Below are 20,900 nucleotides of genomic sequence, written 5' to 3' on the forward strand. Positions count from 1 at the left end.
CTAGCAACTTTGCTAAACTGACCTCGAATTTGTGAACGGGGTTTTCTTGAGCAGATAGACGAGACTCAGCGTAGTGGATCGCATCTACTAAGGTAAACTCTGCCTTCTTGGCCGCGCTTACCTTCCGCTTCGAGATCCTGCTTGTCGCATCAAACAACTGACCGTCAACGGATACTTGTGGCGTACTTCTCATTGTCATGGTCATTGCTATGCAGGATCCAGTGGTTGAAACTGAGGAGGCGTCAGCATTACAACGTGCTGGTTTAGACTGCCTAGACTGCACCGGTTGACAAGCTTGCGTTGGCTCTTCGAAGGTCTGAACTGCGTCGCGTCGAGTCTGTAAAAACGATTGACAGTTCAACCTATACAAAGTTAAACGAGAGATTAGGACACATACTTGATGGTATATTGCGGACAACACGACTGCTTAAGGTCAGGTTTATAGCAGTACGCGCCGGACCTTCTCCAGCCACGGTCAATCATCATCTGGTAAGCCTAAAAGTCTCGTTCGTTCTCGGTAGACCATGGTATCGGCCTGCACGCGTACCGTGCATGAACAGTCCAACAGGGTGAGCTCCGCGGCGTGAACGTTAGTCTTTCGTTCACTACGCTTTCCCGGAGGTCCACAGTATCCACAACTGCCCGCATGAGGCGTCAGTGGAGACACTACAGCGAGTATACTGGACATGTCTACAACGTATTGAAATATGACGTGCTGGAGTTGGTGGTCAGTCGCAAGTGCACAGCCGAGGTGGGAGCCGGGCGCCGAGCCACATATGGGATAATCAACCGGAGACCCGGCACCTGAACGTCTGGACGCTCGCCACCAAAATCAGTACCTGAGCTGACTTCAGACCTCCCATCTGGCTGCCACATGACGACCCACCTGCGCAAGCTCACGGCGGTTCAGCGGCGCTTCGAATATTTTTGCTCTTATTTTGCGATTTTCTCACAAATTAATAGGCTGTTTCATAGCTCATTGGTTGTAATGCAGGAGAAAACAATCAATATATTGACCAGGACGACTGCTATATACATTGTGTAAAACCCATAGAATACATTGCAACCTCCACTGTATGGGTCTAACAGCCCTGCCACCACCCAATGCAACAGTCACCAGCCACACTACCTTTGCAGCTACCCACTTCTGCCCTTTATTGTTGAATTGGCATCTTGTTACTGCAGCTCAGCTAATACTATAATCCTATGAAGAGCATTAGTTGTCTTCCGGTGAGTTGTGTGAGACCCTAACTTACCCCATTGAGGCCCCTGAAATTCATCTGCTACGTGGTGCCCCTCTCTCTGATGTTTTGTAGGTGAACCAAACAGTATTAGTTATAGGAATGTCAATCACATAATTCAGTTACAATAGTTACAATGACAATGGTAAACATGTATATGACAATGTTTCATTATTACTGACAGAACTAAGCACTGGTCAGTAGTGTATTGGACTTTGACTTCTATCAATGGCTTGCTGAGATTGCATATGTTAAGAGAAAGAAGCTGCATCTTGTTGACTGTACATGTTAGTTATTATAAAAGTAGAACTCACTGTCTTTCATGAAATAACAAAGGCCATTGTTAATATTGTCTCTAAGCTATCATTTGTTATTGAACTGCAGATGTGGAATGTTTTAGAGAATAGCAGTCTATTATATCTTTCATCAGCAAAAAAATAGGTTGTAGGTCAGCAATGGGTTGTCATACAAGCGCCTAGCAGCCTGATAGATGCTGGCAATGCAAGAGCAAGCAATACCTTACTGGTATCGCATGGCCGCTGATTGCCATCTCATCTCATGCTGGTACGTCATTAAAATTCGGGTTCCATACTGATAAAACTCAATATGCTATAACCTGGTCACCCAGATTCTGATTGTGATGTAACGTCACCTACGCCGGGACGTGTCACCGCTTGTTTTTCGCCTCTAGTCCTCTCTGCAACAGCTGCACAAGGTTCCTTTGGCCTCCCCTAAAGTTACATTTCCTTTTACGTCATGATACTTATGGAGGGCCCTTGTCACCTCTCCATTCCCCATGTCTCTTACTTCCTCTCCACCACTGTGCTCGAGTCTGAGCCTTGAGCCAGTCCGGTGAACGCCTGCGGACACTCCCGCACTCCATTCCATTGTTGTCGTGACGATACCGTACGGATGTTTGCACCGAGTGCTTGCCAGGTGGAGCATGCGCCAAGGTGCATGTAGATTGTCGTTGCAAGTATCCTGCTGACACCTCGCATGACTGACCACAGGTACGGTAGCCGTGGCACGTCCTCCGGCAGCTTTTGTATGGAGCTGTAACATGAGCGCGAGGTGGCATTATAAGCATGTAAGTCCACATATATACCTATCTATGTAGTATCTTGACGCATATAGTGTCTTTGACATGCATATATGCACTCGACTCAGACTAATCATAACTCTCACCTGTAGGCTCGCGCAGAATATCGCTGCTCACCCAACGAACAACACCACACCTGCACATAATTGCCATGACCATGACCACTTTACCATGAACTTCTCCCTCCATGCTGCCTGCAACACAATGTGCAATGCTCTCAGGAGCGTGGTGCCAGCAAGAGGACCACAAGGTCGCAGGTGTAGGTTGTGCCACACACCATGCGCCGTTGCGCCAGCACTAGTAAGCAATCTGTTCTTCTCGCATATTACATGCTGATGCAATTCTTGCTGATCTTCAAGGTTTCCTAGTGCATCCTCGCATATTATGTGCTCACAGTACATCTCGCAATATGCAGGTTTTTGCACTCATGAGCACTCACATTTGCGACTCCTCTAGATACATTCATATGTGGCGATGTCATGCTCTTGCATGCTATGTGGACTGTGCAAGTATCCTCTGTTGCCACTTGTGCCACCTACGGCCTTTGTATCTTATGTAGCTTCGTGAATATACTGTGTTTCCATTTTCCATTTTCTGTGTGTGAGCTGGCCCTGAATATTTTTGAATATTGAATAAACTAATTTGAGCGCTCCGGCAAACACTTCCCAGACTGGCGCTCGCTGGCAATGCCTTGCCATGGCCAGCAAACCTCTTCAGAATGATGATGCTACCCAGACTGGTAAGCTCTACAAAGCATACAGGTGCTCTATCTATTATGGCAATGGCAATCCCAGGATGGGTTGACTTATATTCATGGGTGCCTTTATCTAGCCTGGCCATCCTAGATAATTAGGTAATTTTTTTGCTGATGTTTGACAGTGAGAATGTTTGGCCAGAAAAGTCTGGCTGAAACTGTCTAGTTGTGACTGTTTGGCCAGAAATTTCTGGCTGAGACTGTCTGGCCGGAAATCTTTGGCCAAGACTGTTTAGCTCGGAAATGTCTGGCTGGAAAGGTCTGGCCAGAGATATCTGGCCAGATCCTTTCGCTCAGAGGTATCAGACTGGGTGTGTCCAGCTTGGGATGTTAGGTCAGATGTTTCTGGCCAAAGGTGTCATGCTGAGCCTTTCTGGCTAGGGATGTCAGGTCAGAGATGCTTAGCTGGACCTTTCTAGCAAGGTTCAGGCTAGGTTTCTGCAGCCTTTTTGATTCATTGTTGATGTATCCAGTTTAGAATACAATAATTTGCCAGCTTTAAAAATACTATTTACTCTCATTGCCAATGGCAGGCCATATGTTACTAGCTGGCTCCTGTTGATGAATGCATGTTTGCTGTCAAATGTATTCTGTGACAGTGATATAATGATTCTTCCCTCTAAAATCTTAGCAAATCAGTTTGCAACTGATAACAGCTTATGTTTGGCTAGTTATTTTAACGGATAATTTAGTGAGCAAAATCCTGGTTTAAATACAGTGAACAAATAAACGGCTGGTCTATAGTTAAAGTTAGAGGCCACATTTCATTGCTATGTAATTCAAACTTGACATAGCCTATTTATGGTGTATAATCTCTGGGTGGCCAATTTGAAACAAGACTAACTCAGTCCTAATGTATGGTAACATATTACTGTCTGGACAAGTCTATGATGGACTCATCATGCTCTGACCAGTGCTATTTTATAGCAGCCTAGTCATATGACTTGTTACTGTTACATCAACCAGCCAGAGCATTGCTTATGAGACATTTGTCTGGTCTGGCTAGCTGCAAGGTGATCTATAACTGCTGGACTCTTGTCATGTCCATCTTTTCTATAGCTCATGAAAACCATCACTGAATGCATTGTGGACAAAGCCAAGCAAGACTGCAACAGACTTCAAAAAATTGAAGTGCAGTCTCTGCTAGAGTGCCTGGTGACAATTGGTTGGGCAGGTGTGGATTGCACACATGTGACCTCAACATGAAGAATGTGGCTGGCTGAAGTCGAGGTGCTGGTTGCATACATCTCACTTTTCTCTTCACCCCTCTCTTATAAATTTTGTATGCAAGCATATGCTATGTTTAAATAATATTCTATTTAATAAAACATTCCCAATAGTACAAAAAAACTGTATATTACTTCCAGTGCAGCGGAGCTGCTGGTGATTCTGTGCCAGACTTTGGTTTTGATATGCATGGGCATATCTGTATTGAGAAAACATTGGAAAACAATCTGAGAAGTGTCAGAGCATCAGAAACATAGAGCTGCTCATGCTCTGATTGAGACTCAAGAGTGATAATGGCACACCAGTTGTCCTGCACAACAGTAGCAACATGGCAACATGGCAGCCCATAGTTTGGAGCATGTAAGACATTGTGCACCTAACCTACATGCTCTATAAGCACTTCCTTCTTAATCTATACAGAATGCCTAGGTCTTGACAAAGGTGTCGTGTCTATGCTTGTGGAGTTTCTTGCATTCCATGCAGCCTGCCTGTCCACTGGCTGCAGCACCACAAACAAGCTTAGCTGTCCAACCAGAGTCCACAAGATATTGTTATTGTCAGTGATGTGTTACATGAATATTGGTATTCCATCAGCTGTTGTCTGTAGTGAGGTCTAAAAGCTGAGACTGATGTAAATCTTATCAATGGCATGCTTCGAGCTGTCAGAGGCTGGATTATGCACCTAGATGTCATGGCTTTACGTTCTCTTCCTTCTCTTTATATTGCTCTTGCCAGGTGATGACCTTGCTGCCACATGTACGCAGCAGCATGATCAGACAATGTGAGCTGCTGACTGAGGTGCCACAGTCTCTCTCAAGATAACCACCTACAAAATTCATTAAACTGCCCATTGGATGATATGACTGATGTTGAAAGGGCATCATTGACAAAAAGGAAAAGGCAGGGGATAGGATGCTGCCAGCTACAATCACCTCATGCAGGTGGGCACTTGTCATGTGCATGTGATCTACACCCACCCGACTGAGATTCACCAGACATTCTGGTCAGAACCTGTACTTCGATTTTTTGAAGTCCGATACTGTTAGCCACTCTCTAATTGGCCAAGCCCACCACTTGGCCAGATGTGTGCTCTGGGCTCAATAACTTCATTTTACTGTAACTTTTGGCCTGGAACATGTTATTAGTATTCAATTATACATATATCCACATTTTTATTAAGATTTGTTGAGGGGAACTTGAGCTGTGCAAGCATTACTGTGTCGAAACAGCCAGAATGCCCAAATTTGGAAGTGTGCCAAACCTTTCCCTTGAGTTTGCAGTTGTTCTTTCCACACCACAACCATTCCACCTTATGAAGCTGCCTATATCTTGAACAGTAAGATCTTCACTATTGCTGGATGACTCACTGAAGCTCCATTTGACTTCCAGGAACCACTAAACACAAATTGAACAGCAGGGTCAGGGATTGGGCAGTTCCAGAGACATCTGAGGAGATAAACACCACTGCTTGCAACAAAAGGTCTGGAGTGCCGGAAACACATGGTATATCTTCTATATATGTCTCTCTTCATCTTCTACCCATTTTCTTAATTTTATCTATTTTTTGTGTGCTGGGGGCACATTCCCACTAACTATGTGATTTTGTGTCTGCATAGATTCTTGAGCTACAAATGTGAAACAATGAAGTCTTCCACCATGTTTCCACACCAAAAACCAGCTCCAACATCTTTTTAATGCAATCCACAGGTCTCACCCCTGATCTGTGCTGTATAACAATCATAGAAGGCTGGATGACAGTCCTTGTTCAGCAAAACATCTGTGGCACCACAGCCACATCTCTACCCCTGTCTGTCTTCATTCCTATGCTCTATATCATGTACAGCACACATGTAGAACACAAATACAAAGCTTTGGAGCCATTTAATAGGATGCTTCACCTACAAAGCCATACAAACCAGAACACATCCTGCTCACCCATCTGACACCCTCCACTGCTATGCCAGAAAGTGTATACTCCTCCAATACTGATGAATTTGATTCAGGCTCATAGGAAGAATGTCTTTGAGCTGCCATAGATGCTATTCTTGCATCCGGTCAAAATGAACAGGAATGATATCAGCTGTTTTTGTGGCAAGCTGCCAAACACTTCAGTGTCCCATGCTCAACACTGCAGGACCACTGGAATGGCAAGAAGACTCACACTGAAGCTTATCAGTCTTGGCAGTTGCTCACACCAGAGCAAGAGTCAATGCTGGTCACTTGGCTTAAGGTAGACGGTTTATCCAAGATTCCAAATGCAAGCAATTCCACTAATGCTTGAGTTCTCTAGACAATGGCCTGTCGTAGAACTTCGCTTACACTTAACACTCTCTGAGACTATGCGAAGGATATTTCAGGCTTGTTTGTTGGTGAAAAATAGGCTTGCAAATTCTGCTGGCATCGCTCTGATATCAAGGTTTGCTAGACAACAGAGCTTGAAGAGTGCCATGCATGCAATCTTAATCCTACTTTCGTGCGCGAGTTCTACGGGATAATCAACGAGCTCATCGTTATTTATGCTATTTCCCCCGAGAACATCTACAATATGGACGAGAAGGGCATACAACTTGGTGTCAGAAAGAAGGTCCAGACTCTTGTTGACCATGATCAGCGTACCCTCTATCTCATTGAGAATGGTTTATATGAGCTTGTCACAATTATTGAAACCATTTGCACTGATAGAACTGCTCTCAAACCTTGTGTCATCTTTCAGGCAAAGTGCATCAACCTGCAATGGTCACAAAATAATCTCTGCGATGCTAGGTACGTCTTCTTCTACCTGGTATAATCTTTACTGATATCCTTACTAGTGTTTCCATGTCACCAAAGGGCTGGACAGATTAGGAACTTGGTGTGATCTGGCTAGAGAAGAATTTCGAGCCTGAGACCATAAAGTGCAATTGTGGCAGTGCTCTCCACCTTCTCATTTCAGACAGGCACAACTCCCACTGTACATATTGTTTTATCAGATATGCTGCCAATCATAACATTCTTGTTGTATGCCTTCTCTCACACACTACACATGCACTGCAGCCCTGCAATGTTGGAGTATTTGGCCCTTTGGCATCTGCTTGGAAAGTGGAGGTTTCTCAGGCATTGCCCAAGTACTATATTTCTATTTGCAAAGATAATCTCCTGGACTACTATCACCAAGCTTTGCAGCATGCAATGAAACTCACCACAGTAATCTCTGCAGCAAAGGTAGGAATTCACCCTTGGAATCCTGACACCTTTGATCCTTCCTTTTTTGCACCATCACTCAATACTACCACTGAAGCTGCCCAGCCTATGCCTACGTAGCTACCCTCCATTCTAGTGCCAGTTGACACTGAATCTACCCTCTCTGCTGCATCTCATAGTGCTTTGCTATCAGACACTCTTTATGTGACCCTCTCCATCTGTAAACGCTGGTCAGACATTTGCATCAGAGACATCATCATTAGTGCCACAAATTTTGTTCATTCCTCATTATGGGATTTGCAATCTACCTCCCCTTCTACCTGCAGGTGCAACATGTGAGGAGCTGTGCAATCAAATTGGTTAACTCCATCAAATTATCATTAAACTCAAAACTGAGCTTGAGTGGTTGCACGCACAGGCTTCACTTATGGACTATGAAAACAGACATCTCTGGAACATTATATTTTGCAAGACAAAGATCAAGGCACCCGGTCTCATTGACACCACTCATGCTCACCACATGACCTCTGAAAAGAGCCAGATCAATCTTGCTGAACAAAAATGGAAGCAGAACATGCATGCCGTATTCACTGAAGCAGCTCAGCAGTTTTGAGTACAGCACAAGACCATAGCAGAATATATGCAGACCTTGCTTGATAAGAAGTGTGCATTGGAGCAAGCTGCAAAGAAGGAAGAACAGGCATGCCAACGAGCTATAAAGAAGGCTGCCACTCAGGCACTCAAGGCTGAAGAACAGGAGGAACGACAAAGAAAAGTTGAAGAGAAGTGCCAGCAGAAGGCTATGGAGAAGCAAGCATTGGCACAAATGGCCAGGGTGGGTGCGAAGAGCTTCAAAGAGAGGACAAAGGGTAAGAAAGCAGATCTTGGAGGTGCCGGTGAGATCACTGCCTCTTTGGCCATTGAGCTTGATGTTGCACCAATGGCTGAGCTTGATGTTGCACCAATGGCTGAGCTTGTGGTTTCACCAAAGGCTGCTACACAAGAGAGCCTTTGCCGTACAACTCAGAAGTGATTGTATATATTCTATTTGTAGTTTGTACAGCTTGTTCTGTGCTCTTGAGGGTGCACGCTCTCTCGGTCATAGGCAAGTGTCTACTTGAGCACTTAGATGTGCCTGGCTGGCTGAGATCTATGCCAAGCCCCATTTTGGCGGTCTTCTCACAAAAATATTCCTAGCACCTGTAATACTGGTATTAAATTTTCTTTTGCATCATAGAGCACTAGTATACATTCATTTCCAGTAGATCTAAGATAAAAAATTGAGGATATCTCGGTGTGTTTACGCGCACGAAGTGAAATACCGTAGACTGGCCGACTTCGGGGCACGTGACAGTATGGGTTCCGCCCGGAGCCTTCCGGGCGTACCAGTGGCTGGGGACGAGACTACAGCTGTGCGATCTGACGCCAGCGGCATGCCCGTGATCTAAATTGGATAGGTAGACTAAGGGCATTTATAGACTAAAAGTGCGGTGTTACAACATGATGCGTAGTAGTACAGAATGCATGAGATGACACGAAGATCATGTAGGCGAAGAAGCCACAGACTACAATGAATGTATGTGAGAGTATTGGTAGTAACTTGTGGGTGGCGAAGATGCAGAAACCGGGATGTCGAAAATCATTATCCCCAGCCGTCCCAACGACCATATCTTCTAAATTCACGAAGGACACATTCGCGGCTTTCCTTGCTATCCCTCTCGCGTTCCCGGCCTTTACCTTTATCGTGACGGCTGGCAGCGGAGGACCCACTGGACGAGCGCGGTCGATGTAGAGAGAGAGCTCGGACGCTCGGGGGAGAGATAGATATGGGTCCAACAGGGGAGGAAGGACTTATCTCCACCACGGGGCTGGACCTTGGTACCGAAAGGCGATACCAGCCGCCCGTGAAAGTCAAGGCAATTAATTGATACTCTTGCGAAGGCTGTCGGCCCGGGTCGTGTGGGCTCTCAGCAGGAGCTTCAATCCATCCTACCACACACTTCTCCTCGTCGACGACATCGGCGGTAGGAGGTTTCGAGGGACCAGCGGAGAGTGAGATATGGGCGGACTGTGAGGGTATGCGGTATTGGGCATAAGACCACTCCGAATCGAAATACTTCGGAAGCGGTATAAAAGTGGTCAGAGGCGAAAATGTGGATTGTCGATTTCTACTTGAGAGTCAGTACGATTCAAAATTAGGTTGAAATGCACGATGAATACTCACGAGCTTCCGCTACCCCCTACAAGCGAGAAGACATGCACGGTTCCTTTGTCACTCCAGACGCATACCTCGCGTTCATCGGGCCGGAAAGCGACACCATATATCTCGGCTTTATCTGTTCCTCGCCGCAGCTCGCGTATCAGCTTCCCGGTCACAGAGTCCCATATCCGGACGAGGGTTCCCCTCGAGGATGTGGTTGCGAGGTACCGCCCGGAAGCAGGTACAGATAACGTGGAAAGAGCAGTGGTATGAGCGGCAATAATGGAGACTGGATGTTTAGTAGGGGGAGGAGGAGGAGGAGTTGGGGGAGAAGAGGACGGGGGACCGAGAGGTTCTGGTGGTTCGCATGGCGGTAAATGGATAAGCTGCACATGCCCGGTCTGGCGACCTGGTATGGCAAGTAGAGTAGAATGTGTCCGTGTAGCTAAGGTTAGCAGCCCTAGTGATAAGAGTTAGTCCCTGCCCCTAGAACAAGCAGAGTACCTACCTCGCGGGTTGTCACATGTGTCCCATTCCGCGTATCTGCTTATAGATTCATCGACTCTGAATGCTACCACCCGCCGCCGCAATGCGACCGCCAGCCAGCCTCTGCGACACGCCAGACCTCGTACCCGTTCTCTAAACTCCAGCTCAGCAACTTCTCTCCCCACTGCGTCATCCCAGAAGACGACCTTGTTTGGTGGATATCTTGGACTACGACCACCACCTACTAGGAAGAGAAGCGAGGATGTATGGAGCGGAATAACCATGGACAGTGTGCCTCCTGCGATATCTAGCCAAGATATGAGTGCTGTTCTAATAGTGAACATGTGCTGGGCGGACCTCGCCTGCGGAGTAGCCTGAGAGGCCAAGCATTGTAGATCGCGAAGCCAGCCTGAGTGCATGTCGTGAATATGCGGCAGTCTGGGTCGAACTTAGTGTCGAAGATGAGGACTGGGGCTGTTGCGCTGATCGAGTGTCGAGCGAGGTTCATTCAGACGGTGAGGGGAGAGGATAAGCAGAGCAGGCGGCGGAAGCCATTGAGACTGCATAAGGCAAACACCCGATCGCGTGTCGCCTCCAAGTTCGGCTTGCCTCTGTCCACATCACTCGCTCAAGCGGTCTCGGGTCTCAAAATGTCAAGCTCTGCGTATGTCCTCGGGGTTTCGCATGCGTATCGCGCTCAACCGTCCTTATACTAGAGTATCGCTATATCTTGACCCCCAAATCCGTGACTGGGTCTTATTTCCTATTACTCTTGTTATGGTGCGTCATACGCACATCAACATAGCCAGATGAAGTTTATGCTGGCCATAGATTTTGGTTGGAATACTTCGACATTATGTGGTACTACTGCTCCAAACGCCCCCAAAGAAGCAGCCGAAGGAGGCTATTCGCGAGCAGTGCGTCCATTACATCGCAACTGTGCGGTACAGCTTACAAAAATCATCGTAGGCGGGCACTTGTGCGGTCCCAGATTTTACGCGCAACTGCTGCTTTATCTCCAGTGCCACCGACGTACTATAAGTCTATCTCTCAGTCTCTCTCACAAGCCTACGCCGATGGGTCGTTCCTCAAAGACGGCCCCCCAAAGGGCGATGAGAAGCCAGCACCTCCGAACCCTCTCTCGGATCCAAATGCCATGGACGGCATGATGGCTGGCATGAAGACCCAGATGGTCATGATGGTTCCGCAGATGATTATAATGGGATGGATCAACTTTTTCTTCCAAGGCTTTGTGCTCAGTAAGTCTACACGGTCAAAGCGTAAAGTCCACTAACACTCGTTCGCTTAGTCAAGCTGCCTTTTCCACTCACTCTGGGGTTCAAGTCCATGTTGCAGCGTGGTATCGAGACTCCTGACATGGACGTCAGATGGGTGTCATCGCTATCGTGGTACTTCCTGAATTTCTTTGGTCTTAACGGCCTGTATCGCATGATTCTTGGGAATGACAATGGTGAGCGCACCGTGTCTCTTGATTTGCACCTCTAAATGCATCAATGTTCTCAGCTGCCGACGCTTCTCGAGACATGAATACTCCTTTCGCCGCTGCGGCCATGGCCACCCCTCAACCTGGGCAACCCCAGGATTACAACAAACTGTTCAAGGCCGAGCGAGACAATCTAGAGTTCTCCGAGGGCCTCTACTCCTGGGTAGCTAGTGATGTAGAGACTCGAATCCTGAAGAAGTACAGTCGCAGTATATAGACACCATCGAGAATCACCGGCGTGTTGTACTACACTTGAATAATAGCTACATCCGTCTTCGTTTGTTTCAACTGTGTTATGAATCGCTACAATATTAAGTACCGTACACATTTCCCTGCAGAAAAGTTCGCGGAACCCGTTCGAGGGTATAGTAACCCCAAAGACCGGGTTGAATATCATGAAGGTAACCTAGTGAGTACGAAGCCGGAACAGCACAGAAAGTGCCGGGGCTCTGGATAATATGGAAGCAATGGGTATCGGGCAAGTTACCGGAATCTGCGGCGTGCGTCTAGATACATATTTCATACAAGACCGTCGTATAGCGACAGCGCCTAACAGTGCAACCCGTCGTTAATTCTATTATCAAGCGACCCAGCTGCTACGACATACCTGCACGATTGTCGGATCCTGTTTGCTGCCCTCAACGAACTCGTCGTAGGTGAGTTTGGCATCCTTGTCTCGGTCCATATTCTTGAAGATCTTATCGACACGCTGTGTACATATATGCCTGAACAAGCTTCGCAGAGAAATGATCTGGATCATGAGCTAACCTTCTCGGGGGTATCTTCGTCTGGGGGGAGCTTCACCATTTGCCCAGTCATCTTGTATATTGACTGAACAATCTGGAGCATCTCAGCGTACGTGATGAAGCCATCTTTATCGATGTCATATAGCTGGAAAGCCCCTGTGAACGAACGAATTAGGTGAGGTCGAGGCGGTCAACCAAGATGCGTACTTACATTTTAGCTTCTCGTCCAAACGTCCACGGCTCGTAACGCTGAGTGCACATATGAACTCCTTGAAGTCTATGTGACCATTCTTGTTCTCATCGAAAACGTTGAAGACATATTCTGCGAATTCCCCTGGGTCGCCGAACGGAAAGAACTGCTTGTATATTCTGCTGAACTCCGTCTTGTCTAACTGTCCACTGGGACAGTCCTTCAAGAAACCCTTGTACCTATAAGAATATAAAGAAACAAGGATAAGGCGACTGAACGATACGGCATGAAAGGGGAACAAGAGGACCATTGTTGCAGTTCGCGCTTGTCGACTAGTTCCAGAGCAATGAGATTGGCTGCGCACGACCACCGTACAAGACGTACAATACGTGTGCTTCTGAAGATCCGTAAGTTGCTCTGGTGACAGCTTGGATTGCGATTTCCCCATGTTTGCGAGTGGCAGGAGGAGGTGAGAGGTGCCAAACGAAGCTCGGGGCAGTGCTGCAGCCAAGCGCGTCGGTAAGTTCGTGCGTCATCAGGTTTACACGGAAGGTATCCAATTTCTCACGCCCGGAAATCGTCGCGGAACCATTTCTCTGAGATCTGAGTTTTCCATGTCGCAGGTTGCACAAGTCGAACACCAAGGTCGATCTTGATACTGGCAATGCGTCTGTAAGCTTTGAAGATGTTTAAGTGAGGCAGGTGTCGGTTAAACACAGCTAGGTCTTTGCCGGGTTATCAGACATAAATAACAAATTATTCGTATCAGCTAAGTGGTTAACCGATCATTTTGAGTGATCGTTTTCTGCCTCGAGGCAGCATCGTGCTGCACGGTGTCGAAACGAAGCCTGTATTTGAGTGGGTCTGCAGGCACGGTCTCTTTCAAGAGTACAGCCATCTGGTAAACCGTCTCTGCTACAATTCCGCCGTTCTACGATGTGTCCTCAAGCAGGAAGCCATGAATCGCCCAAGCAAACCATATCGGAGTCGAGAAAAGAGACCGCATGCTTATATCTTCTCCTTCTCTCATAATAATCGCCCTTGTACTCCGTGCCTGCGTCTTGCACCACCGCTGCCTACCCAGGGCTCGTCACCGCTCTCGCCATGTGTTATGTACTCGGCTCTATCGACCAAGCTACGGGCACATGTCGTATGTGCAAGGTATTCAAGCCGAGTAGTGGGAGGTTAGTATTGCATTGCCCTAATTATTCATCTGAAACTGAATCTCGTGCTGCTAGATGTCCCCACCTTACAGAGGTCTGCCGGAATCGTGCTACACACCCCAGGGGTGACGTAGTCTATATGAAGAATGCAGAGGGTGAGTGCCATCGGTCTCGTTATCGTGCGCGCCACGGTCGAATGCGGTGCTGACGCTGAGGCTAGTTCAAACATTCAATGGATGTGGCTTCTGCAAGGTGCGTTACTCCGCTACAGCAGCTCTATGGATCTCACGGGATACTATACAGTGGGCACGCACCAATCCCCTTCCGAAATCCTCAGGCTATGCGAATGCAGGTTGGCCAGGCTGCTGCAGACCGCCTTTGAGCCATGAGCAAAGGCTGATCCCCGCTGCCGATTGGCCCGCTGTCAGTCGAGTCCATCACGTCCCCATTCCTCCCGATGTCAAGGCTCTTCTGGAGAGTCTGACGAATCCTCAACGAGGTGGTCCGTTTGTCCCCGGCAATCGTAGCTCCCCTCCGTCTCAGCCCTCTTCGTTATCGCGCAGAAGTGGTGGCGGCGCTGCGTTGGCTGGTCGCACAGACAATAATCCAGCGCAAAATGCCGTCGTTGCCACCCCTAGAAATCGCAGTCGAGGTTCCCCCCAGCAGTCTGTCGCGTCGCTCTCGAGCTCAACCTCACGCAACTCGGGGAGTGACGACGGCACTCCTCCTCCATCTGCCCCTCCTGCGACAGAGCAGAAGAACAGCCCACGTCGCCCAAGCATCGAAATGCAGCTTGAAAAGCGCCGGGATACTTCCCGCGAGGCCAGGCATTCTCCAGGTCGGAAGTCCATAGAACTGAGCAGTTCTCTTTCTCGGAAAGGCTCAAATCCGAAGGCATCCGTATCCGCCACCGTCTCCTCAACTGCCGTCCGGCAAAAAATTGCGCGTCCGTCACTTGATTCTGTCACAGCAGATCCTGACTCAAATTTCGTCGATACCAACCCCGAGCATAGTCAGCAAGACACGTCTTCGGCCGCTGATCGCCGCCGTCGGCCTTCGCTCAACGATGCGTTTGCCGGCATGAACGTCTCCGGTGATTCATATGCTTCCAGCAGCGACAGTGGTGGCAGCGAGACCACGGTGACATCGGACGGAGGCTTCACCGACTACTTATCCGATGAATCGGAGGCGGAGTTGCAGCGTCAAGCGGAGCTGAAGGCTGCTATGATTGCACAGACTCACATGGAGGAGCAGGAGTTCAGGGCGGCGCGGCAGCAGCTCGCGAGCATTGATTTACGGCCACCGAAATCTTGGACGCGTACTTAATGCCAAACGTATGTCCACCAGCCTCAAGCTTCCAACGGCCGTACAATCCATGCCCATATAAAGTCGATAAAATGACTACGTGTACGCACGTGTCCCCTGTAACACAGCTCCATCGGCACAACGGGCTAACTAACGACTGCTGTGATGCCGAGGACGCTAGGGTAACACCTACATTCCCAGACTGTGGCACACGAACTCTCCTCCCTTCTTTCCTGTACTTTTCGTTCCCGCCTCGCGGTATGCTTCTGTAGCTGATATACTGTGTCTAACATGTGTTGTACTGGTATATGCAAACAATACACTGCTCACATATTCGTTGCCGTCCTCTGCCTGGGTCACCGCTGCGTCAGCTCGGTCCCGCACAACAAGCGCCCGTAGATTGTTGTAGTTTATGGAGCTTTGCTCCGCCATCTCCCTACGTCACTCACACAAAAATTTGCCAAACCCCTAGTGAAGCATATGTCTGGCATTTTTCAACATATCACTGCCCTGACGAGCTCAGTGACCGAGTCTCCAGAGCGGGATAAGCGGGCTGTGGACGACTGGGCAAGGTACGCTGGCGGGTATCGCATACATGTCCACCTGACCTTCAGGACCCAGGCTGCCTCCTCAGGGTACGTGCCTTCGTACGGATAATCTACGGAAGACTTACCTACCGCCCGCAGACAGTGTTGTGAGAGAATTGGAAGAGCTAGCTTCCGATGAGCAGTGGCATAGCGTGCTGGAAGTGTATGGCTTCGGTCAGATGTTGCAGGACGGCAGTCACTCTAATCTGATGACCACATTGCTGTCGTATGTTCGTTCTCTATCGTATGCTTACCCTTCTAATTTTCGACAGGAAATCACAGGCTGCACCATTGCTAGTGTCTCTACAATCGCTTCTCTCTAGTTCCCGGCCAAACGAGTCTATTTCCGAGGAATTAGCGGACATTATCGGTTTCGAGGATATCGAACTTGCTATGGAGATACTAGAAAGTCGTTCGAGCCTGAATCGAGAGGTTCAGTCCGATTTACCGAGCCGCTGCTAGCTGCTGCCGATAACTGACATGGCATGACAGATCACACAGTACTTTGCCAATAACTCTTCCTCGGGTTTTCGGAAGGTGGCGCCCGATGCTGCCTTCAACAGTGAGATTTATGCCTGTGTCTTGCCGTAAACACGCACTAAACTTGTTTAGTTGATCAGAACGGGTTTGACGAGGAATCCGCGCGCATGCGGATGGAAGAGGCACTACGTGCTAACGCCGTTCGCCCTCTGTATACTGGTATCGCCGTATGTGTTCTGAGGATCAGTCACGCATTTATGCTAATCTTTCCCCAGCATGATGGTCCTGAAGTATTGCCACATGTCTACACATCGTCATCCATGGCATCGGGAAACGTGCTTTCTCACCTAGGAAGTAGATTTATGCTTCCCGTTGGGACTACTAGGGTCGACCATGAGGTGATATTTCCATCTCTCCGATGTACACTCGATACTCATTCGCATTTATGCAGGGTTACGAGGAAGTCACAGTCCCGCCCGCTCGGCCAGTACCCCCGCGCGTGAACGAGCGATCAATTCCAGTGCCCGAATTGGACCAGCTGTGTAAAGGCTCATTCCCCGTAAGCCGTGATCCAGGTTTCTCCGTTACTATCTGCTTAGCGTCTGTGCTAGGGCTATTCCTCTTTGAACAGGATTCAGTCGATCGTATACCCGACGGCCTACCATTCAAATGAGAACATGCTTGTGTGTGGTAAGCCAAGGTCGCTGCTTTCATGTTTGATCACTTTTCCGACCAAGTCTTTCTCAGCTCCTACCGGTGCTGTTGGTTTACCTTTCAAATAGTTGCGTGGGAGCAGCACTGATTGCCTCTTTACTACCTTATGCAGGGTAAGACCGATGTGGCTATGCTGACAGTACTGCGAGTTTTGGATCAATATCGGACCGTGTCACCTACGACACAGTCATCAGCGTCGGCAATCGGCCGAGACGACTTCAAGATTATATACGTGTATGACGCATTCTCACTTTATTCTATCGCTACTAATTGCCGAGCAGGGCGCCCATGAAAGCATTGGCATCAGAGATTGTCCGCAAACTTGGCAGGCGACTGCAGTGGCTATCGATTCGCGTTAGAGAGCTTACAGGTGGGTGGCTACTCTACTGACGAACCATCGTGCTCATTCATTTCCAGGCGATATGCAAATGACCAAGGCTGAGATTTCAGAGACGCAAATTATCGTTACTACTCCGGAGAAGTGGGATGTCGTGACGAGAAAGCCCACCGGCGAGGGGGAGCTTGCTTCGGTACGTCCTCGGCAATTGCGACAGAGACTTGCTTCGTGTCGTTCCTGAGTGCAACGCAGAAAGTCAAGCTCCTCATCATCGATGAGGTACACTTACTTAATGACGAGCGCGGCGCCGTTATTGAGACAATCGTCGCACGGACGCTTCGGCAGGTAGGTACCTACATTCGCGGCCTGTCTGTATTTGACAATGCTCTCGATACAAGGTCGAATCAAGCCAATCAGTCATTCGAATCGTCGGGCTCAGTGCCACATTGCCCAATTACGTCGATGTAGCTGACTTTCTCCACGTGAATCGGCACATAGGACTGTTCTACTTCGATTCTGCGTTCAGACCTGTGCCTCTAGAGCAGCATTTTATCGGTGTTAGAGGAAAGCCGGGCAGCCCACAATCTCGCAAGAACCTGGATCGCACTACGTCTGAGAAAGTCTCAGAGCTCGTGCATCAAGGCCATCAGGTCATGGTTTTCGTTCATGCACGAAAGGAAACTGTGAAGACCGCCCTCGCCCTAAAGGAAGCTGCCATGGTAGAAGGGTCTTTGGACGAATTCAGCTGCGAGGATCATCCGTCTTACTCAATGTTCAAGCGAGATATTGGACAATCGAGAAACAAGGAAATGAAGCAGCTGTTCGACAATGGTTTTGGTATACACCATGCCGGGATGCTCAGAACGGACCGTAACATGATGGAACGCATGTTTGAAGCGCGAGCTATCAAGGTGAGTCTATCGTCCACCTATAAATGCACTATAGTCAATAATGTGACTGCGAGGTTCTTTGCTGCACGGCGACTCTGGCATGGGGTGTCAATTTGCCCGCACACGCCGGTATGTCCGTCAGATTTGTATTGTCTATCGTCCTTTGATCTTCCGCAGTCATTATCAAGGGGACTCAGGTATACGATAGTGCCAAAGGTGCTTTCACCGACCTCTCTGTCTTGGATGTCCTCCAGATCTTCGGTCGCGCTGGACGCCCCGGAATGGAAAGTAGCGGTGTCGGATACATCTGCACGACGCACGACAAGGTGGATAATTATTTGGATGCGGTGACCGCCCAGGTGTGTGCAGAATGTTTCTCGCAGATTCATGCGCACGGTAACTGTTTCTACTTCAGAACCCTATCGAGTCAAAGTGCGAACTCCGTCCGTGATGATAGCGACTACTCGCTAAAAATAGCTTACAGGTTCACTACCGGCATGATCGACGCCCTGAACGCTGAGGTAGCTTTAGGTACGGTCGCCAATGTTCACGACGCTATCCGGTGGGTCGGATACACCTATTTGTTCGTGCGAATGCGAAAGAATCCTTTGCAATACGGTGCGTTCAGCGATTACGGTCTGACAGCCCTTCACCCATGGTACATACAGGGATCTCTTGGGACGAAGTACAAGAGGACCCATATCTCCATAGCAAACGTACTTCCCTCGTGAACCAAGCTGCAAACAAGTTGGCGGAAGCGCGCATGATCGCCTTTGATCGACCTCTGGGGAACTTCGTTATTACCGATTTGGGCAGAATAGCTGCGAAGTACTACATCCGTCACAACTCGATTGAGATATACAATAAGGAGTTCCGACCGAAGATGACCGAGGCCGATATTCTGGCAATGCTCTGCATGAGCACCGAGGTACGAGAGTAGAGATGTTGCATGACGACTATCTGATGACCTCCTCTTTTCAGTTTCATCAAATACAAGTCCGCGAGAATGAGTTGAAGGAACTCGAACAATTAATGGAGGTCGTACCCTGCAAAGTAAAGGTAAACTCCCTTCGAAACATTCGCTACAGCGGGCGACTGACAGTATGCCAGGGAGGAACTGATACAAGCCAAGGCAAAGTTAATATCCTTCTGCAAGCCTACATCAGCGGATATCGACCAGACGACTTCGCGCTCGTCTCCGATCAGGCCTACGCGGCTCAAAATGGTGGCCGCATTGTCCGTGCCCTGCTCGAAATTGCCATCAGTCGAAAGTGGGCGAACGCTACTTCTGTCTTGATGGGCATGAGCAAAGCTATTGAGAAGCGTCTATGGCCTTTTGACCAGCCACTGAAGCAATTCCCACTGAAACAGGACGTCTTCTACGGATTGGAGCGTTTCGCGGATGAGTACACCGTCGCTGAGCTGGCTGACATGACGGCCGCAGAGCTTGGAAAGCTGGTTCGCTTGAACGAGAAGCATGGGATGGCTATACGAGATGCGGTACTACGTTTTCCCGCTGCTGGAATTACGTACAACCTTCGTCCTCTCGGTCCAGATGTCTTGAAGATCAGCACCCATGTCACCCGCGAGTTCAAGTGGGACTCGAAAGTTCACCAAACTGCGGAACCCTTCTGGCTATGGGTCGAAGATCATGAAGGGCTCACTATCTTTCAACTATCTCATCTCGTCTTTTGGCAGACGACGGAAGCTCTTGACGTCGATTTTGTCATTTCCATCCCTAGCACTAAGCCGCCGCCTTCTGTCACCATACGATACGTCTCGGATAGATGGATAGGGGCTGAGGGAGAACTTGAAATTCTTCTCGACGATCTCGTAATGCCCTCCATGACGGAGTGTCATGCCCCTCGTCTAGATATGCCTTTCCTTTCTCTCGATGTACTCCACGATCAAGTCCTCCATGACGCTCTATCCGCTCGGATCCATAGTCTCAACGGAATTCAGTCGCAAATATTCTGGAGTGTAGTCAACACAAGATTGCAGTCACTAATCTGCGCCCCCGCTGGTTCCGGTAAATCAATGATTGGCCAGCTTGTCTTGTGGTATGTAACTACTTCGTGGCTTCATGAGCGATACTAATCCCCATATCTGATCCAGGTGTACTCTCCGAGATGCTCCCCAAGGCTCATGGGCTCTGCTTATAGCTCCACAACGTACTTTACTCAATGAATTCCTAGCAGATCTCCGCCCAGTTTGCAGACTTCTGGATATAGCGACCGAGGTCATCTCTACCGACTTCTCCTTCGCGCGACCCCCGAGGAAAAGCATCCGTATTGTTACAGCAAATGCCTTGCGTGCTCTGATGTCCAAAATCCCGCCGAATAGCCGTAACAACTTCTTCGATGCTCTGCGTCTCGTCGTTTGCGAAAACATGGAACTGCTGGACTCTTCGTACGAACTAGCGGTTTCGACCTTGCTACACCTCACGCAACAGCTCCCAACGCGATTTGTCGGCATCTCGAGCTCGTTGAACGATCCAGGGGATCTTGCAACATGGTTAAACGCCGACCCGCAGGCTCTCCACAGCTTCCGGCCAGTGGATCGTGACCAGTCGCTCACTATTTTGACCCATACGTTTACCATCCCCCATGCCGCCGCGTTACTCAAAGCCATGGCAAAGCCTGCACATACGGCTATACAAGGAACACCCAGGGAGCCAGCGATTGTTTTCGTGCCTTCTCGGGGACAGTGTCGTCCTGTTGCATTGGATCTGATCACTCAATGCGCTCTGGAGATGGAGACCACCAAGGGCTATCTCAGCGACGACGTCTCATCGGAT

The 20,900-nt window shown here is 48.7% G+C and overlaps 7 protein-coding genes across 7 annotated transcripts in view; 4 read left to right on the forward strand and 3 right to left on the reverse strand.

Annotated features, from left to right (window-relative positions):
* Positions 1 to 384: 384 nt before the first annotated feature.
* On the reverse strand, positions 385 to 694 carry PHACADRAFT_87497 (uncharacterized protein; the record flags this gene model as incomplete). The annotated part of the gene is made up of 2 exons (XM_007391882.1): positions 385 to 495; positions 542 to 694. Coding segments are annotated over 2 exons (264 nt in total), but the record flags the coding sequence as incomplete, so codon positions are not given.
* A 6,148-nt stretch (positions 695 to 6,842) lies between these two features.
* PHACADRAFT_85929 (uncharacterized protein) lies at positions 6,843 to 7,621 on the forward strand (the record flags this gene model as incomplete). The annotated part of the gene is made up of 2 exons (XM_007391883.1): positions 6,843 to 7,088; positions 7,166 to 7,621. Coding segments are annotated over 2 exons (702 nt in total), but the record flags the coding sequence as incomplete, so codon positions are not given.
* Positions 7,622 to 8,141: 520 nt separating this feature from the next.
* On the forward strand, positions 8,142 to 8,534 carry PHACADRAFT_25494 (uncharacterized protein; the record flags this gene model as incomplete). Its single annotated transcript, XM_007391251.1, has 1 exon — positions 8,142 to 8,534. One exon carries the CDS (start codon positions 8,142 to 8,144, stop codon positions 8,532 to 8,534), a length of 393 nt encoding a protein of 130 aa, XP_007391313.1.
* Positions 8,535 to 8,942: 408 nt separating this feature from the next.
* On the reverse strand, positions 8,943 to 10,996 carry PHACADRAFT_114042 (uncharacterized protein). Its single transcript, XM_007391884.1, has 4 exons — positions 10,545 to 10,996; positions 10,210 to 10,494; positions 9,726 to 10,161; positions 8,943 to 9,669 (listed from the first exon to the last, which is right to left on the reverse strand). Exons 1-4 carry the CDS (start codon positions 10,693 to 10,695, stop codon positions 9,144 to 9,146), a joined length of 1,398 nt encoding a protein of 465 aa, XP_007391946.1. The 5' UTR covers positions 10,696 to 10,996; the 3' UTR covers positions 8,943 to 9,143.
* A 1,214-nt stretch (positions 10,997 to 12,210) lies between these two features.
* On the reverse strand, positions 12,211 to 13,075 carry PHACADRAFT_86114 (uncharacterized protein; the record flags this gene model as incomplete). The annotated part of the gene is made up of 6 exons (XM_007391885.1): positions 12,211 to 12,240; positions 12,299 to 12,400; positions 12,460 to 12,593; positions 12,649 to 12,866; positions 12,935 to 12,959; positions 13,012 to 13,075. 6 exons carry the CDS (start codon positions 13,073 to 13,075, stop codon positions 12,211 to 12,213), a joined length of 573 nt encoding a protein of 190 aa, XP_007391947.1.
* Positions 13,076 to 13,678: 603 nt separating this feature from the next.
* Positions 13,679 to 15,346, forward strand: PHACADRAFT_249838 (uncharacterized protein). Its single transcript, XM_007391886.1, has 4 exons — positions 13,679 to 13,811; positions 13,866 to 13,945; positions 14,011 to 14,042; positions 14,094 to 15,346. Exons 2-4 carry the CDS (start codon positions 13,930 to 13,932, stop codon positions 15,114 to 15,116), a joined length of 1,071 nt encoding a protein of 356 aa, XP_007391948.1. The 5' UTR covers positions 13,679 to 13,811; positions 13,866 to 13,929; the 3' UTR covers positions 15,117 to 15,346.
* A 193-nt stretch (positions 15,347 to 15,539) lies between these two features.
* Positions 15,540 to 20,900, forward strand: part of PHACADRAFT_137065 (uncharacterized protein) — an 8,335-nt gene continuing 2,974 nt past the window's right edge. Inside the window, exons 1-20 of the mRNA XM_007391887.1 lie at positions 15,540 to 15,908; positions 15,955 to 16,114; positions 16,175 to 16,244; positions 16,295 to 16,389; positions 16,438 to 16,560; positions 16,614 to 16,721; positions 16,774 to 16,852; positions 16,910 to 16,923; positions 16,989 to 17,110; positions 17,158 to 17,246; positions 17,294 to 17,406; positions 17,466 to 17,558; positions 17,612 to 18,124; positions 18,178 to 18,232; positions 18,281 to 18,462; positions 18,519 to 18,535; positions 18,588 to 18,721; positions 18,772 to 19,031; positions 19,085 to 19,162; positions 19,214 to 20,163. Coding sequence (XP_007391949.1) covers positions 15,862 to 15,908; positions 15,955 to 16,114; positions 16,175 to 16,244; positions 16,295 to 16,389; positions 16,438 to 16,560; positions 16,614 to 16,721; positions 16,774 to 16,852; positions 16,910 to 16,923; positions 16,989 to 17,110; positions 17,158 to 17,246; positions 17,294 to 17,406; positions 17,466 to 17,558; positions 17,612 to 18,124; positions 18,178 to 18,232; positions 18,281 to 18,462; positions 18,519 to 18,535; positions 18,588 to 18,721; positions 18,772 to 19,031; positions 19,085 to 19,162; positions 19,214 to 20,163 — 3,302 coding nt within the window. The 5' untranslated portion in view covers positions 15,540 to 15,861. The remainder of the gene's footprint in view (positions 15,909 to 15,954; positions 16,115 to 16,174; positions 16,245 to 16,294; positions 16,390 to 16,437; positions 16,561 to 16,613; positions 16,722 to 16,773; positions 16,853 to 16,909; positions 16,924 to 16,988; positions 17,111 to 17,157; positions 17,247 to 17,293; positions 17,407 to 17,465; positions 17,559 to 17,611; positions 18,125 to 18,177; positions 18,233 to 18,280; positions 18,463 to 18,518; positions 18,536 to 18,587; positions 18,722 to 18,771; positions 19,032 to 19,084; positions 19,163 to 19,213; positions 20,164 to 20,900) is intronic.

Source organism: Phanerochaete carnosa (assembly GCF_000300595.1).
Source record: "Phanerochaete carnosa HHB-10118-sp unplaced genomic scaffold PHACAscaffold_2, whole genome shotgun sequence".
NCBI lineage: Eukaryota > Fungi > Basidiomycota > Agaricomycetes > Polyporales > Phanerochaetaceae > Phanerochaete > Phanerochaete carnosa.

Coding starts and splice junctions, on each gene's coding strand:
- PHACADRAFT_249838 (XM_007391886.1), top strand. Junction 14,043..14,093: donor ATGGATGTGGCTTCTGCAAG/GTGCGTTACTCC, acceptor GATACTATACAG/TGGGCACGCACCAATCCCCT.
- PHACADRAFT_114042 (XM_007391884.1), bottom strand. CDS start 10,695: ATGAACCTCGCTCGACACTCGATCAGCGCAACAGCCCCAGTCCTCATC. Junction 10,495..10,544: donor CAGGCTACTCCGCAGGCGAG/GTCCGCCCAGCA, acceptor TATCTTGGCTAG/ATATCGCAGGAGGCACACTG. Junction 10,162..10,209: donor CACATGTGACAACCCGCGAG/GTAGGTACTCTG, acceptor TCTTATCACTAG/GGCTGCTAACCTTAGCTACA.